Below are 14,238 nucleotides of genomic sequence, written 5' to 3' on the forward strand. Positions count from 1 at the left end.
TTCCTTCCTTCCTTCCTTCCTTCCTTCCTTCCTTCCTTCCTTCCTCCCTCCCTCCCTCCCTTCCTTCCTTTCTCCCTCTCTCCCTTCCTCCCTCCTTTTCTTTCTTTTTCTGAGACAGAGTCTTGCTCTGTCACCCAGGCTAAGGTGCAGTGATGCGATCTTAGCTCACTGCAACCTCCAACTCCCGGGTACAAGCGATTATCCTGCTTCACCTCCCAAGTAGCTGGGATTACAGGCACCCACTACCATGTCTGGCTAAGTTTGTATTTTTAGTAGAGACAGGTTTAACCATGTTGGCCAGGTTGGTCTCAAACTCCTGACCTCAAATGATCCACCTGCCTCAGCCTCCCAAAGTACTAGGATTATGAGCGTGAGCCACCATGCCTGGTGAGTTAGACAACTGTAAATATATATACACATTTTCGTATACTTTCAGTTTTGGGAAACATGTACAGAACATGCAGGTTTGTTACATAGGTATACATGTGCCATGGTGGTTTGCTGCACTCATCAACCTGTCCGTTACATTATGTATTTCTCCTAATGCTATCCCTTCCCCGGACCCCCAGCCCCCAGCAGGCCCCAGTATGTGATGTTCCTCTCCCTGTATCCATGTGTTCTCATTGTTCAACTCCCACTTATGAGTGAGAACATGCAGTGTTTGGTTTTCTGTTCTTGTGTTAGTTTGCTCAGAATGATGGTTTCCAGCTTCATCCATGCCCCTGCAAAGGATACGGACTCATCCTTTTTTATGGCTGCATAGAATTCCATGGTGTATATGTGCCACATTTTCTTTATCCAGTCTATCATTTATGGGTCTTTGGGTTGGTTCCAAGTCTCTGCTATTGTAAATAGTGCTGCAATAAATATACGTGTGCATGTGTCTTTATAGTAGCATGATTTTTAATCCTTTGGGTATATACCCAGTAATGGGATTGCTGGGTCAAATGATATTTCTGGTTCTAGATCCTTGAGGAAATGCCACATTGTCTTCCACAATGGCTGAACTAATTTACACTCCCAACAACAGTGTAAAAGTACTCCTATTTCTCCACATCCTCTCCAGTATCTGTTGTTTCCTGACTTTTTAATGATCTACATTCCAGCTGGTGTGAGATGGTATCTCATTGTGGTTTTGATGAAAAAACTTCTGATCACTGTTTTCTGACTTCCACGATTATAGCTGGGGAGTTTGTGGTGAATCTCTATGTTACTCTTTTGTAGGTCATCTGGGTTTTCTCTCTGACTGCTTTAAGATGGTTTTGCCTTTGGTGAAGACTTTTGTTGTTGTTGTTGTTGTTGTTATGTGTCTTTTTTGTGTTTGGATTCATTTTTCTGGTGTATCTATGAATTCTTTGTCAATTCTGGTGATTGTCTGGTCGGTCTAAGAATTTATTTATCAGTTTGGGAAATTTTCCAGCCATTATCACTTTAAACATTACCTTCTGCTCAATTTCTATCTATAATTTGTTTTTCAGGAACTATTACTAAACTTATATTGGACCTTCTCTTTCTAATGTCTCTCCTTTTCTCAATATCTAATTCATATCTTCTATCGCTTTCTTTCTCCATGTAGCATTCTGGGTAATTTCTTCCAAACTATTTTTCAATTCAATTTCTCCTTTATTTCTAAATAATTGATTTGGTTTTTAAAAAAATGTATGTTGTCTCATTGGCTAGGTGTCATAAAGACAAGGATTTTACCTTTGCACCTTTTCTCATCCACCCTCTCTTCCTTCCTGGAATGGAGATGTAAGGCTTGGTGGTATACCAACCACCTTGTAATCATAAAGCACACTAAGAGTAGCAGAACAAAAGACAGATATATCCTCAAACACTGATGACATCATAGAACTTTACACTAACCCTAGATACCCTATTTTTGTATTCTTTGCTGTCTGAAAAAACTAAACCCCTATTTTTTTTCATTTCTGTTACAAATATGAAATTAAATTCCTACCAAGGAAACATCCTGAAAATATTCAAGTTATACTTGCATGTAATGACCCTGTATGTGAGTATAATCAAAATATTACCAGTGCTTATTTCTGGATGGCAGAATTGCAGATGATCTTTATTTCTTCTTCGTATTTTTTCTATATTATCAAAAATTATATAGCCTTAATTGGTAAAATCATCCATGTCAGTAGTAATAAAAATAACAACAGCTTATTTATTGAGCCCTTTATACTGTGTTAGATACTGGGATAGAGGCTTCAATGTATTATTTCATTATTATCACAGCACCCCATTTGTCACATGCATGAGTGAGGATGAAAATTGCATACCTACTTTAACTGGACTAAAAGCATTATAAAGTTAGCAAATATATTAGAAATTATTCCATTATTTAGATACTTGAGTTTATTGTAAATTGTAGTTGCTATTATTACAATCAAATTACCCAAAACTTTGAGAAGTTTTAATTTCATTGAATTTTTTTTTTTTTTTTTCAAAATACCTGAAGGTACTCTCTGGACTGGTTTTTGCTTAAATGGTGATTTAGGATCCCATGAAGCATCTACTTTTCCTCTGAATGCTATTGATTGAACGATATGAGCCTTTTTATGGTTAAAAATGGTAATCATTGATCTTCTTTCTTTTTCTGTAACTTCTGATAAATGCAAAAAGTAATGTTATTGCATAGCATTATAAATAGGCAGAGTGATTCAAAATAGAACTGAATACTTTCAAGAATGTATTTATCTAAACTATGTTATATGTGAACATCCTATCAAAATTGTTTCGTAAAGGGGCTATCACAGTTATTTCCATAATCTTACAAGCACTCAATATACACCCCATATATCACAAGACAGAGCTTAATCCTTCAGTCTAATGCATCCCAAACACCCTTTAACACATCACCAAGGATGATTAAAATTTTAGCATGAAACATCCTTTCATTTCCTCAAGGCTATTAGAAAGGAGAGGTATAACCGTAAGTTTCTGATGTATCCTATAGAAAGTGGTTACTCAGTAATAAATTATTAAGAATGTTCAAACCTGTAGAGACGGAAAGGTAAGTAGATATATAATATAGCATTTGGAGGCAAAATAGGCCTTAAAAAACGTTAAGCGTAATATGCTGAGGTTGATTGTGTGTGTGTGCATGTGGCATATAGAAATCTGACATGCTGTCTTGAAGGTGTATTCATAAAGAAGTCATCATTCATTGTATGTTTCAATATATACATATTTACAGAACTTTAAAAAGCATGACTTTTAGAACTTAAATAGGCCTTAAGAGATTTATTCCAATTCCCTCACTTTTGAGATAAGAAACTAAGGTGCCGGGAGGTAAACGATTTGGCATCCAACATGTTAATGTCAAAACCAGGACCAGAAGGATCACTTTCCTCACGCTCAGTTAGAGGGCCTTTCTAATAAAGTAGTAAAGAGATGTGAATTTCTAAATCAGGGCACATTTTAGAGAGCAAATCTTTCAAAAATAATAATTGAAAAACTTTCATTTACAAAGACAAGTATTCAAAGGTATATTTTTTACAAAAACGTATTTTCAAAGGTAGTCTTCATTTCTAACCACTGAGCTATAAGACTATTTCTCAAATATTTCTTTGCAAGAAGGAAGGGTCCTTACGATTTCGGTCAAGCAGCTCCACTCCAGGAAGGTGGTAGATGATATATAAACGATACAGGTTATATTGGCACAAAGGATTTTGGTACAGACCTGCAAATGAAGAATCCAAAATGAAATGTCAGATTTCAAAATCAGTTTCACGTATCACTTATAAAATACAAAAAATTAAGAGATTCATGTTAAACTTAAGAACTTATAAATCTCTTCTCTTCTCATATCCAGCAATAGACCCATTAAACCTTTACTTAGAGCAGCAGTTAATTTTTCTGTCTGCTAAATTCATTCATTCAACAAGTATTAACCAAGTGCTTGCTGTCTACTAGGAACTGTGCTAAGGGCTATGATCATATCATTGACCCAAATCTGCCACAAATGAGGGAAATTTTTAACATGGCCATAAATAAATTAGTACATGAAGAACTAGATATCAGCTCTATTGGAGTTTTGAGGCTACGTTTTATTAAAATATCACTTGGTAGTCTTCTTTTTGTCTCCAGGTTCACAAGGGTGCATGCGTGAAGATAGGCAGAGACACAACATCTTGCTCTAATAGAATTTATTTTCTCCACACCATTGCTCATAGCTCAGAATGTGTCAATAGTAGTTTCAGATCTCAGCAGGACCAAAGCTGAGCAGATGTGGCTCTTGCATTTTGTCTATCTCTGGCCAGGCACGTGCACTTCTGAGATCCTGGTGTGCAGGTGCTAGGATTTGCGATAAACCGCACTTCCTAATGCAGTGGTTGGAAGAAGGAGGCATGTGGATGCAGAAGAAGCCCTGGCACTTCTGACATCATATCCCTTGGGAATCAGCACATAGGTGTTTTTAAATGTCTTCAACTAGAAGTTGTGAGGGCTTTATTTTTTAAAAAACGGTATTTTCCCTATTCATCCTAGATGATAATAAACATTTTTTTCAGCACAATGTGAAATAAAACTTTAATGATTTTCAGTTGGGCATTTTTTTTTTTTTTTGACAGAGTCTTGCTCTTGTTGCCAGGCTGGAGTGCAATGGCATGATCTTGGTTCACTGCACCCTCTGCCTCCCGAGTTCAAGCGATTCTCCTGCCTCAGCCTCCTAAGTAGCTGGTATTATAGGCGCCTGCCACCACACCTAGCTAATTTTTGTATTTTTAATAGAGACGGGTTTTTGCCATGTTGGCAAGGCTGGTCTCAAACTCCTGACCTCGTGATCCGCCTGCCTTGGCCTCCCAAAATGCTGGGAATACAGGCATGAGCCACCGTGCCTGGCCGGGCATCTTTAGTTATTCGGATTCTGCCTACCTACGTGCAATTTCTAGGAAATACTTCTGAAAATACAACTAATGAGGAGAACCACTAGATGGCAGTAAGAGAAAGAGCTCCAGCTACTGCACAACTACTTCACTCAAAATGAAGCTCACTTAATGTACATGTGAAATTTAAGAATACTGTTGTAGACTATTCATAAAATACAAAGAGGTTTGATAAAGGCCTGAAAATAGTAAGCATTAGAACCTCTGAAAAAAACTGATTAATATTTATAAAGAGCAGTTTGTAACATAAAGAAGATTGGGGTGGATGCATGCTTAAAAGATAACAAACTAGATAAAAACTTAAAAAAGGTAAATCATCTGGAAGTTTTCTCTGTAGTAATAAAACATTCTGATATTTGTTGTATAAACACAACTTTTTCTGGCTAATAAAAGCGTTATATATAGCTATTCCCTGTGGAAAACACGAGCTTTAGAGGGAAATAAGGCAGGCAATGGAAGACACCTGGTGCATAATAAACAAAAGTTACAGGAATGAGGAAAGGCATACAGGAAAATGTAGAGCCAGGAGCCACAGAGAAATTCAAAAGAAAGGAAATATGTATGTAATGGAGAAAATGGGAGACAAAACAATTTTTTTTTAAAAGATTTCTTAAGTGACAGAAAATGGTCTGAATTTTATTCTTAAAAGAGAAGCATTTTAAAGTGGTAACAAATAATTATAACTGAAGGACAGGAATAGAACAGATATATATCAAACCACTAATAAGGACAGATTTTAAAAGAGCCATAGGGATCATGAATTGTAGTTCGAGCCAGAGAAAGTAAAGAAAAGGACCCTCTTCAAGGATATAAAAGCAAAGCATAATTGTTTTTCATGAGAACTCAGAAGGAAGAAAAAGTCACAGATGCTTTAGCACAGAAGTCTGCTTTGTGGTTACTGTCTTGGGGAATCACATCTGACACCTCATAACCCTGTTACACATTATAGCATCTGGAAGTAGAGTCTGCCTTTACACATGACGTTAATGGAAAATATACCAACATCTTTCAATGACATTTTCTCTAGGTGCACCCTTCGTCTTCTCTTTTCCCTCTGAGGACATTACTATCCATTTCATTTCATTTCTTGGCTTTTTCTGCTAATCCTTGGTTAAGTAACTTCTATATGGAAATTCAAAAACTAGCTTCAGCTAAATAAAACACAAAACTTGGATTTACTACTGTTACATTACTTATTAACAACATATTGATACTAAAATCTCTATGGACTTGTGGTTGACTATTCATCTCATCGTAAAGTCAAAACTGAATGACACAAAATCAGAAATCTGAACTGTTAGCCCAGCCTCTGCTTAAATTAACTTAAAAAAATTGAATTAAATAACTTGAAAGGCATTTCATCATTATTATTCACTGTTTCCTAGCTCTTAAATTTTAGAAGGAAGCAATCTTATTTTTAACTCTCTTTTTTCCTTCTATACTATGAAACATTTAACATTTTGGATTTATGAGTTTTGGATTGATGCTGCTAAAATCAACATAAATTAAATGTCTAAGATGTGAAATCGGTTTCCTGTGTCTGAATGTTCTGAAAGCCTTCTATGATGTATGGGCACATTCTTTTAGAAACTATGAAGAGAAATTGCTTACACTTTCACTTTCAATAGGTTAATACTATTTAATCCACCTTCCCTCTAGGCTACTTACAGTGTACACCTCAGTGGCGCCAGCACTGTCTTGCTTATCTTAATTTGGGATTCTGAATCTAAGCAATTTACATTTACCCAATGATATATCAAAATGTCTCTACTACCTTACCACACAAGCTTAACTTACATGAGTCACATGTATGAAGCCACTTATTATCAAGACAGAAGGGGGAAAAAAGATATCTAAATAATTGGCTCCAGTTATTTTTTTGTAAACTTTTAAAGCAGTATTTAAAATCATTATTTAAATGAACCTCAATGTTTTTAAGGCTGCCTTCGAAGAAAGTTGATGTAATTAATAAGAGACCAACATCCCAATTTTAATACATGGGAAAAAGAAAATGACATGGAGAAGTTAAAAGCCTATAAAGAGCAGCCTGTGGAAGGAAGTTCAGCTGTCAATAATCAGATACCAGGATTGTGAGGCTCTGGGTCAAGCTTACTTAGTAAGGTCAGCATCTCCATTGTTAATCACTATCTTGTTTTAACTAAAAATCTGGTGGCCACCACACACCATGTGCTTTTTACTGAATATGGAAATCACCCCTGATTGGAAAAGGCAAACTAGGATAAAGCAGAGGATCGAGAGAGGAGGGATCAGAACATTATCTTTTTCAGGACGAACAGTAGTGAAAAACACTGTTGGTTCTTTTTCTTTGCTGAATTGTTTTGTCTTTTGGGAGGGGTGGTCCCACCTGGAAGGGTATTATAGGAAAAGAGGCTCAAAGGAAGGGACCCTCGAGATCCTAGTCCCACCCCATCTCCCAGCATCCCTCTGCACCCCTGGCTTTTTGCCACTGGCAGTGGATTGGGGCCACTGCTAAAGACAAAGGCAGACAATGTTTAAAAGCAGTATCTGTGGACATATGGAGACCCTCTCTCGAAAGGAGGAGCTCCCTGTTCCCAATGCTGATTGCTGGAAGCTCCAGTAGGAAGCAGATCTTAACAACTATGGCATGCAGGAGTCGTAAGCATACTTTCCAACAGTGGAGCTTAATAAAACAGAAAATTAGAAAGAAATGAGAAAACTGAAGGTTTAGAACAGGAGACTGGCTTAAGCATTTTGATGCTGTGGCTTTTGGTGGTGGTGGTTTTTTTCCCTTAGTACTGGAAAGGGGGCAGGAGTTAATGAAAGCCATCAGCCACAAAGTGGGTCTTTGACACATGTGGATTCTGATTTAGAAAGAATTTGGAGGAGGGAAGGGAAGGGAAGAGGAAAACTGAGTTGGAAAGAGAGGGTGTGGAAAGGTAGACTGCCTGGAGAGAAGAGGTGGAGTCCCCTGACTCTGCCCGGAAGACAGGAATTCCAGTTCCCAGGACCTCACACTCTGCAGCTGGTTTAGGCCTCCCTGAAGCTCTCAGCCAAGCGTCTCCTAGGCAATCCTTGGCAATTCTTCTCATAAATGCCAATGGAAAGTGCAATGCTGAGAATGGATTAGTGTTTTGCCCTTCAGGCTATTTTCTCACCTCTGAAGAACTTGTCATTTAAGTGGAATAATAACAACACTTTACAACTGCACATGGATTTACAACTTAAAAAGACAAAAATGACCACATTTGAAAACACATAGATTTCTCATTTTAGTTAATGAGCTAAAGCTAATCTGTGATTGCAAATGAGGCTCATAGAAACTTAATCTGAAGACATGACTGCACAAATAACATTTGTTGTCTAATAAATACAAACTATTTTCCATACAGCATCTTTAACCAAAATGGGACATGAGTTCACAATGTGAATTTTTAGAAAACGCTTTTTGTTTTTTGTAATTGGACATAGCATTTTCTCCATTTCAAACAAATGATCCCACAACAAGATTCTCAACTGGAAAATTACAGTTACATAACTTGAATTGCGTCACTATGATTTTAAATAGTGGTTGTAAACTATTGTGACTGGTAATGATATGGACATTATACTACCAGACCGGTATTTAAAAACTAGAAAACTCCCACCCCTCATGCCTGGCACAATTCTATGCTCACGTACACCCGTGACAAGTAGGGCATGGGCTAGATTTCAGGATCCATTCGGTCCTGGGCTGGGCACCTTTGTTCAGGGTATAACCTTGTTTATTACTATGGGCATAACTCTGTTTATTACTGTGGGAGTAAGCTTGTTTACTACTCTCCACATGTTGTTTTTTAACAAGTTTCCCCAAATTATAGAGTTTTTAAAGTAGCAAATAGTTTTGCATCAAACCCCTTCAACTCTAAGAAATATTTAGGCTGAGTGTTACAAATTTGTAAGCCCTATATAGGTATAGACTGGGTCTTTCTTGTTCAAATTTGAGTCCTATTATCTAGAATAGTATCATATAGTGAATGTGTGATAAACATGTATTAAATGAATGAATGAATAAATTATAAATATTTATTGAATGAATGAATAGATAAATGAATGATAAGTAAAACAAGGCATGAATTTGTGTTTCAACATTCCTTAAGAGTTTGGTTAAATCTGTGAGCTTTGCATTTCCATGATTAAAGGGAATAATTCTAGTCACATCATAGGATGCTGTGAAGATTTAAATGAGACGATAATAAAACAGTTTTTTCAACAAGAAAGACATTCAAACATGTTACTGTATGATTATTATTTAAAATAGCAGTTGTTTTCTTGAGTCTATTAGCAGAATTTCGAGAGTGGATGCAACTTATTTCATTATCTGATTTACATAATCCACAATAAAACAATTTTTTTCTTATTTTAGAATTTCAATTTTTGTTGTTGCTTCAAAATAACATTAATGGTGAGAAATGTTTTCTTAAAAAGTATTTACAGAGTTATCCTAATGTTTAAAGCAACCCTGAGAGGTAGCCGTCAGCCCATTTTATAGAAAAACAAAGGTAAGTGTCCTAGGTCTAGCATAACTAGTCTTTTAATTATAGCAGCATTTTTTCAGCAGATATGGGCCAGGTAACTCAAATATGCAGGCCAATTCTTTCACAGAAGATCCAAAAGCTGTAAAAAAACTCCTGACAGCAGGCAGCCTTCTCATGTCTCCAAAATGAGCATAAAATTGCCATGAACTTGGTGTAATTTTGTGATTTTAATTCTTGGGTTTAAACAATCTAACTATAACAAATGAATCATTTTCCCTCAGTATAGTACATATAACTGACAACACTGAAAACATATAGAAACTTTAGTAACTCTCTCTACATTGATCTGATTATCTGATTAGAACCTTCACCATCAATACTAGTTTACAACTATTCAAAATAATCTCAGGCAATTCTGAGAAATGAATGGAAAAGGAATTTAAAAATATATCTATTGCATTACATTATTATAAAGAGGTCTCTAAACTCTAAAGTCTGAAAACCTCCTCACTGATCTGCAGGTCTTTTACCTTAGTACACCCAGAATCCTTTATCTTGTATTGTGGTTGTATACATGTTTATCTACCCTTCAAGACCATAAGCTTATTGAGAGTAGGAGTAGTGTATTATTTATTTTTTTGACTCATCTCACACTTCTTTTCAATAGGTTAGTTCCTTACTGGGTGTGATTCAATATATATGAATAAAGTTTGCTGGTCATCCAGTTGAAAGCTTAAAAAGTCTTCTATTTTTTTTTTTGGTATCAGCTTTATTAATATACTTCATGTACCACACTATTCACCAGTTTAAACATATGATTCATGTGTTTATGGTATATTCACAAAGTTATGCAACTTATCACCACAGTCAATTTTAGTACGTTTTATCACCCCCAAAATAACCCCACACCCTTTACTCTCTGGCTGTCACAACCTCCAATTCCTTGGCCGTTGGCAATGCTTATCTATTTAAAAACAGTTACCTCTCAGTGATGCTGTCCTATAGATGTGCCTACTTGGACACTTATATAAATGGAATCATATAATATGTGTTAAAACTTACTTTTGAGATAAAACCCAAAATAAATTTAAACATGTAAATCCTCTTGCTACTTTTGTCATTTTCGTTAGACATGTGATAGATAGCATTTCACACACAAAAATTTTTCTATCTGTTGTTTTTTCAAAAGCATGTCTTAAAAGACAATAAGATCTAGTCTTATTTTCAGGAATATCTAATTTTTTTTTTTTTGAGACAGGGTCTTGCTCTGTTGCCCAGGCTAGAGTCCACTGGTGCAATCTTGGCTCACTGCAACCTCTACCTCCCAGGTTCAAGTTGTCCTCCCGCCTCAGCCTCTTGAGTAGCTGGGATTACAGGCATGCACCACCATCCCTGGCTAATTTTGTATTTTTGTTAGAGGCAGCGTTTCACCATGTTGCTCAGGCTGGTGTTGAACTCCTGGGCTCAAGTGATCCGCCCTCCTCGGCCTGCCAAAGCACTGAGATTACAGGCGTGAGTCACAGTGCCTGGCCTAAATATCTTAATTATAAACATTGCTCCTCTAATTTTAAACTTGATAAATGGAAAAATGTCTTATATTAATATTATTTTAATTTATGGCCATATAAAATTGCAAATTGTTACTTAGGATCTTCAGATTTAGCATTCCCTGTAATTCCTTCACTGTTGCATCAATGTTGGTTAACTCATTGTGGTGTAGCAGGAGTATATTCAATGAAGGCAAATAATGCAGGCCTAAAAAAAATATATATATATTTTTACAAGATTTTAAACATTTTTTTCAATTTTTTTATTGTAAATAAAAATAAACATTTTTAATGCTAATTAACATGCTAACTAAAAAGGAAAACATATGATAGCTGGATAAAGAAGAAATAACTATTAATAATATATTATAAATTATTATTAAGAATACAATAAGGTATAATTCATACAATTAATTGTGATGTGGGAATACAGAGTAAATTTCTTTCCACTGTTATTGTTTTACTTTTTTTTTTGAGATGGAGTTTCACTCTTGTTGCCCAGGCTGGAGAGAAATGGCACAATCTCAGGTTACTGCAACCTCCGCCTCCTGGGTTCAAGGGATTCTCCTGCCTCAACCTCCCAAGTAGCTGAGATTACAAGCGTCCACCACCACGCCCAGCTCATTTTTGTATTTTTAGCAGAGACGGGGTTTCACCATGTTGGCCAGGCTGGTCTCGAACTCCTGACCTCAGGTTATCCACCCGCCTAGGCCTCCCAGAGTGCTGGGATTACAGGCATGAGCCCCCGTGCCCAGATTGTCTTACTTTTTAAAATGTAGCAATGATTTTGTTTGTTTGATTGATTTTGGAGGGCTTATTTTCTTTCTTCTTTTTGTTTGGTTTTGGTTTCGGATTTTTTTTTTTTTTGCTTGTCAATGTTACTTAGATTTATAATGCTAGTCAAGGGAAACATTACTCATCTCCTCCAAATTGCGTAGCTAAGTATTTTCTGTACATAACTGGAAATCAAATATTCATATTATTTTCATAGATTCTAAATTGTTTATTTTCCTACATTTTTAACATAAATGAAAGTAGGATGTGTCTTTTGATAGCCATATCATAGCTTCATTGGCAAGATGTTCTTTCTTAGTGGTGCATGAAATCATGATGGGCCTTAAAATGTATGACATTTTTATTCTATGAGATAGGATACTAAAGAAAAGTGTTTTGTACTGTACCTCTGTATTTCATGATCATGGTATGCCACGTGCTTTTATGAATGGCTTGAAATTATCAGTTTTGAGAGTGTTTTGCATATACAATTAACTCAGAGTGAAAGCAGGAATTTGGCTGGTGGAACATACTGCCAATAAAATTTCTTAAGACTATTAAGTTTTTGTATTTATCAATGCTCCCAACTATTGTTAAAACTTGCTTCCACATGTCTAGTTTATGTCTAAAATACTTGTTAAAAATTATTTTAAATTTTGAGTAAGACACATGACAATATTAAATTAGAAAAGTAATCTAATGGCACATTTCTTAATATAAAAGTACATTAAAACATTTAAAAATAGATTCCTTAATATATTTTCAACAGAAATGTTAAAACAGATTTTTGCTTGTCATTAGCAATTACCATAGTTGAAAGTACTTAATTGAAAATCTATTAAATCAACAGAAAATTTAAGACATACCTTCTATCTCAAATATTGCATTGTTATTTAGATATAGTTCTGTCAGACAATAGTTTCTAGTTAGAAATGTTATTCCATGGAGCTAAAAATGAGAGTTAGAGAACAATATACTTTTTATAATAACTGCATATATAACATAAATATAGATAACATGATATACAAAAGTAATATATTTAATTATAATAAGATAATAGAAGTTTGACTTTTGCTATTATTATTTGTGACCTTTTGGTCTGGCTGTAAGTTACATTTGGATTATTTGGATTGGCTTTGAGGAGAATGTGATGAAAAGAATATTTTTAGCTAACTTAAACCTCTCTTACCACATCTTAGCCAAACTCGCTTGCCTGGCTTTCAAAACCTCTGCAACCTGGCCTAGCTCTTTTGCGCTAACAATATTTCTTCTACTTCTTTCTGCTCCATATAGTCTTATTGCATCCGACATCACATATCCACCACCTAATATTATCATGTGCCAAGGGCTCTCTCCTTATGCTGAGGCCATTTCTGCATCTGTAGGAGTCATGATTCCCTTTGTCTGTATGTCTTTTCTTCTTGGTACACTTGAAATTATTTTTAAGGATTAGCCCTAGGCCAGCAAGGCATACTAAACCATGCGTGAGTGGACGGCCGCAGTTAAGTTTTCACTTGCAGAAATCAGTTGAAACCAAGGGTTGATCTCCTTGTACCTTACTACTGTCTTTGTGTCCTATTTTGACCCACTTTATTTTCTCTAAACTTCTACTTGCTTCAGTACTTCGAGTCAGATTTCCTGAGTGACGGTCTAATCCTGAACTCTTTCTTTATGGCCTCGTCTATAACCATCTCCTCTTCTCTGGTTCTCTGCCCCTCTAGTAAACAGATCTCAGTTTAGCCATGGGCTCTGCAATCTGAATACACGCAGGAGGCAGCTCTGCCAGATCAGGCCCAGAACAAATAGCTCAACCAGCCACCATCTGCAATCAGAGGGCAAGGCACACTATAATCCTGTTCATCATTCAGAGTTCATCCTTTTTCACAAAACCTTTCCTGACAACTCCTATGCTCACAAACCTCCATTTTCTTGACCATCCCAAATGCTTACTTTGACTTGTACAGTTAATCACTTGAACACTAGAGTTTTGTGCATTCCTTAAGGAAAGGAACCATGTTTCTTCAGCACCTTATCCTTTCTACCTCCCTACTCTCCTAACAATATAGTGAAGAGGTCACATTTTACTTTTAAGGTTCGAATCAAAATTTTCATGTGAGTGGAAATAGTAAAAAGTACTCTCTCAAAATTCCTCAAATGAACCATTAGGTACTGTATACACAATATGGGGTATTCAATGCTAAACTGTATGTCAGAAATCATTCTGGTACCCCATAAGGAGAACTCCTATTTTTTTTTTTAAATATTGACTCCATAACATCCATCAAATTTAAAAGGTGTATTTGCATTGTGAAGATGACACATGGTAGAGCCATAGAGGAGGAGCAGGTAAGAACTGCAGGTAAGTTAAATGTAAGAATGATAACTTTACCATTTAACACAGAATCTAGCAGGGAAAAGATTCTCATGAAAGAGTTATTGATCAAGTATTTAGTACTTTATGCATACAAAAATACATGTTCCTGATGGTAAATTTTTTCTTGTGTGTTTTCTAAAGCTTATCATAGG

The 14,238-nt window shown here is 35.9% G+C and overlaps 1 protein-coding gene across 1 annotated transcript in view; it reads right to left on the reverse strand.

Moving 5' to 3' along the window:
- The window catches only part of LRRC72 (leucine rich repeat containing 72), a 49,915-nt gene that overhangs the window by 6,054 nt on the left and 29,623 nt on the right, over positions 1-14,238 (reverse strand). The window contains exons 4-7 of the mRNA XM_011961743.1: positions 12,579-12,660; positions 11,036-11,146; positions 3,602-3,691; positions 2,462-2,614 (exon numbers count right to left, since the gene is read on the reverse strand). Coding sequence (XP_011817133.1) covers positions 2,462-2,614; positions 3,602-3,691; positions 11,036-11,146; positions 12,579-12,660 — 436 coding nt within the window. The remainder of the gene's footprint in view (positions 1-2,461; positions 2,615-3,601; positions 3,692-11,035; positions 11,147-12,578; positions 12,661-14,238) is intronic.

Source organism: Colobus angolensis, unplaced genomic scaffold, assembly GCF_000951035.1.
Source record: "Colobus angolensis palliatus isolate OR3802 unplaced genomic scaffold, Cang.pa_1.0 Scaffold568, whole genome shotgun sequence".
NCBI lineage: Eukaryota > Metazoa > Chordata > Mammalia > Primates > Cercopithecidae > Colobus > Colobus angolensis.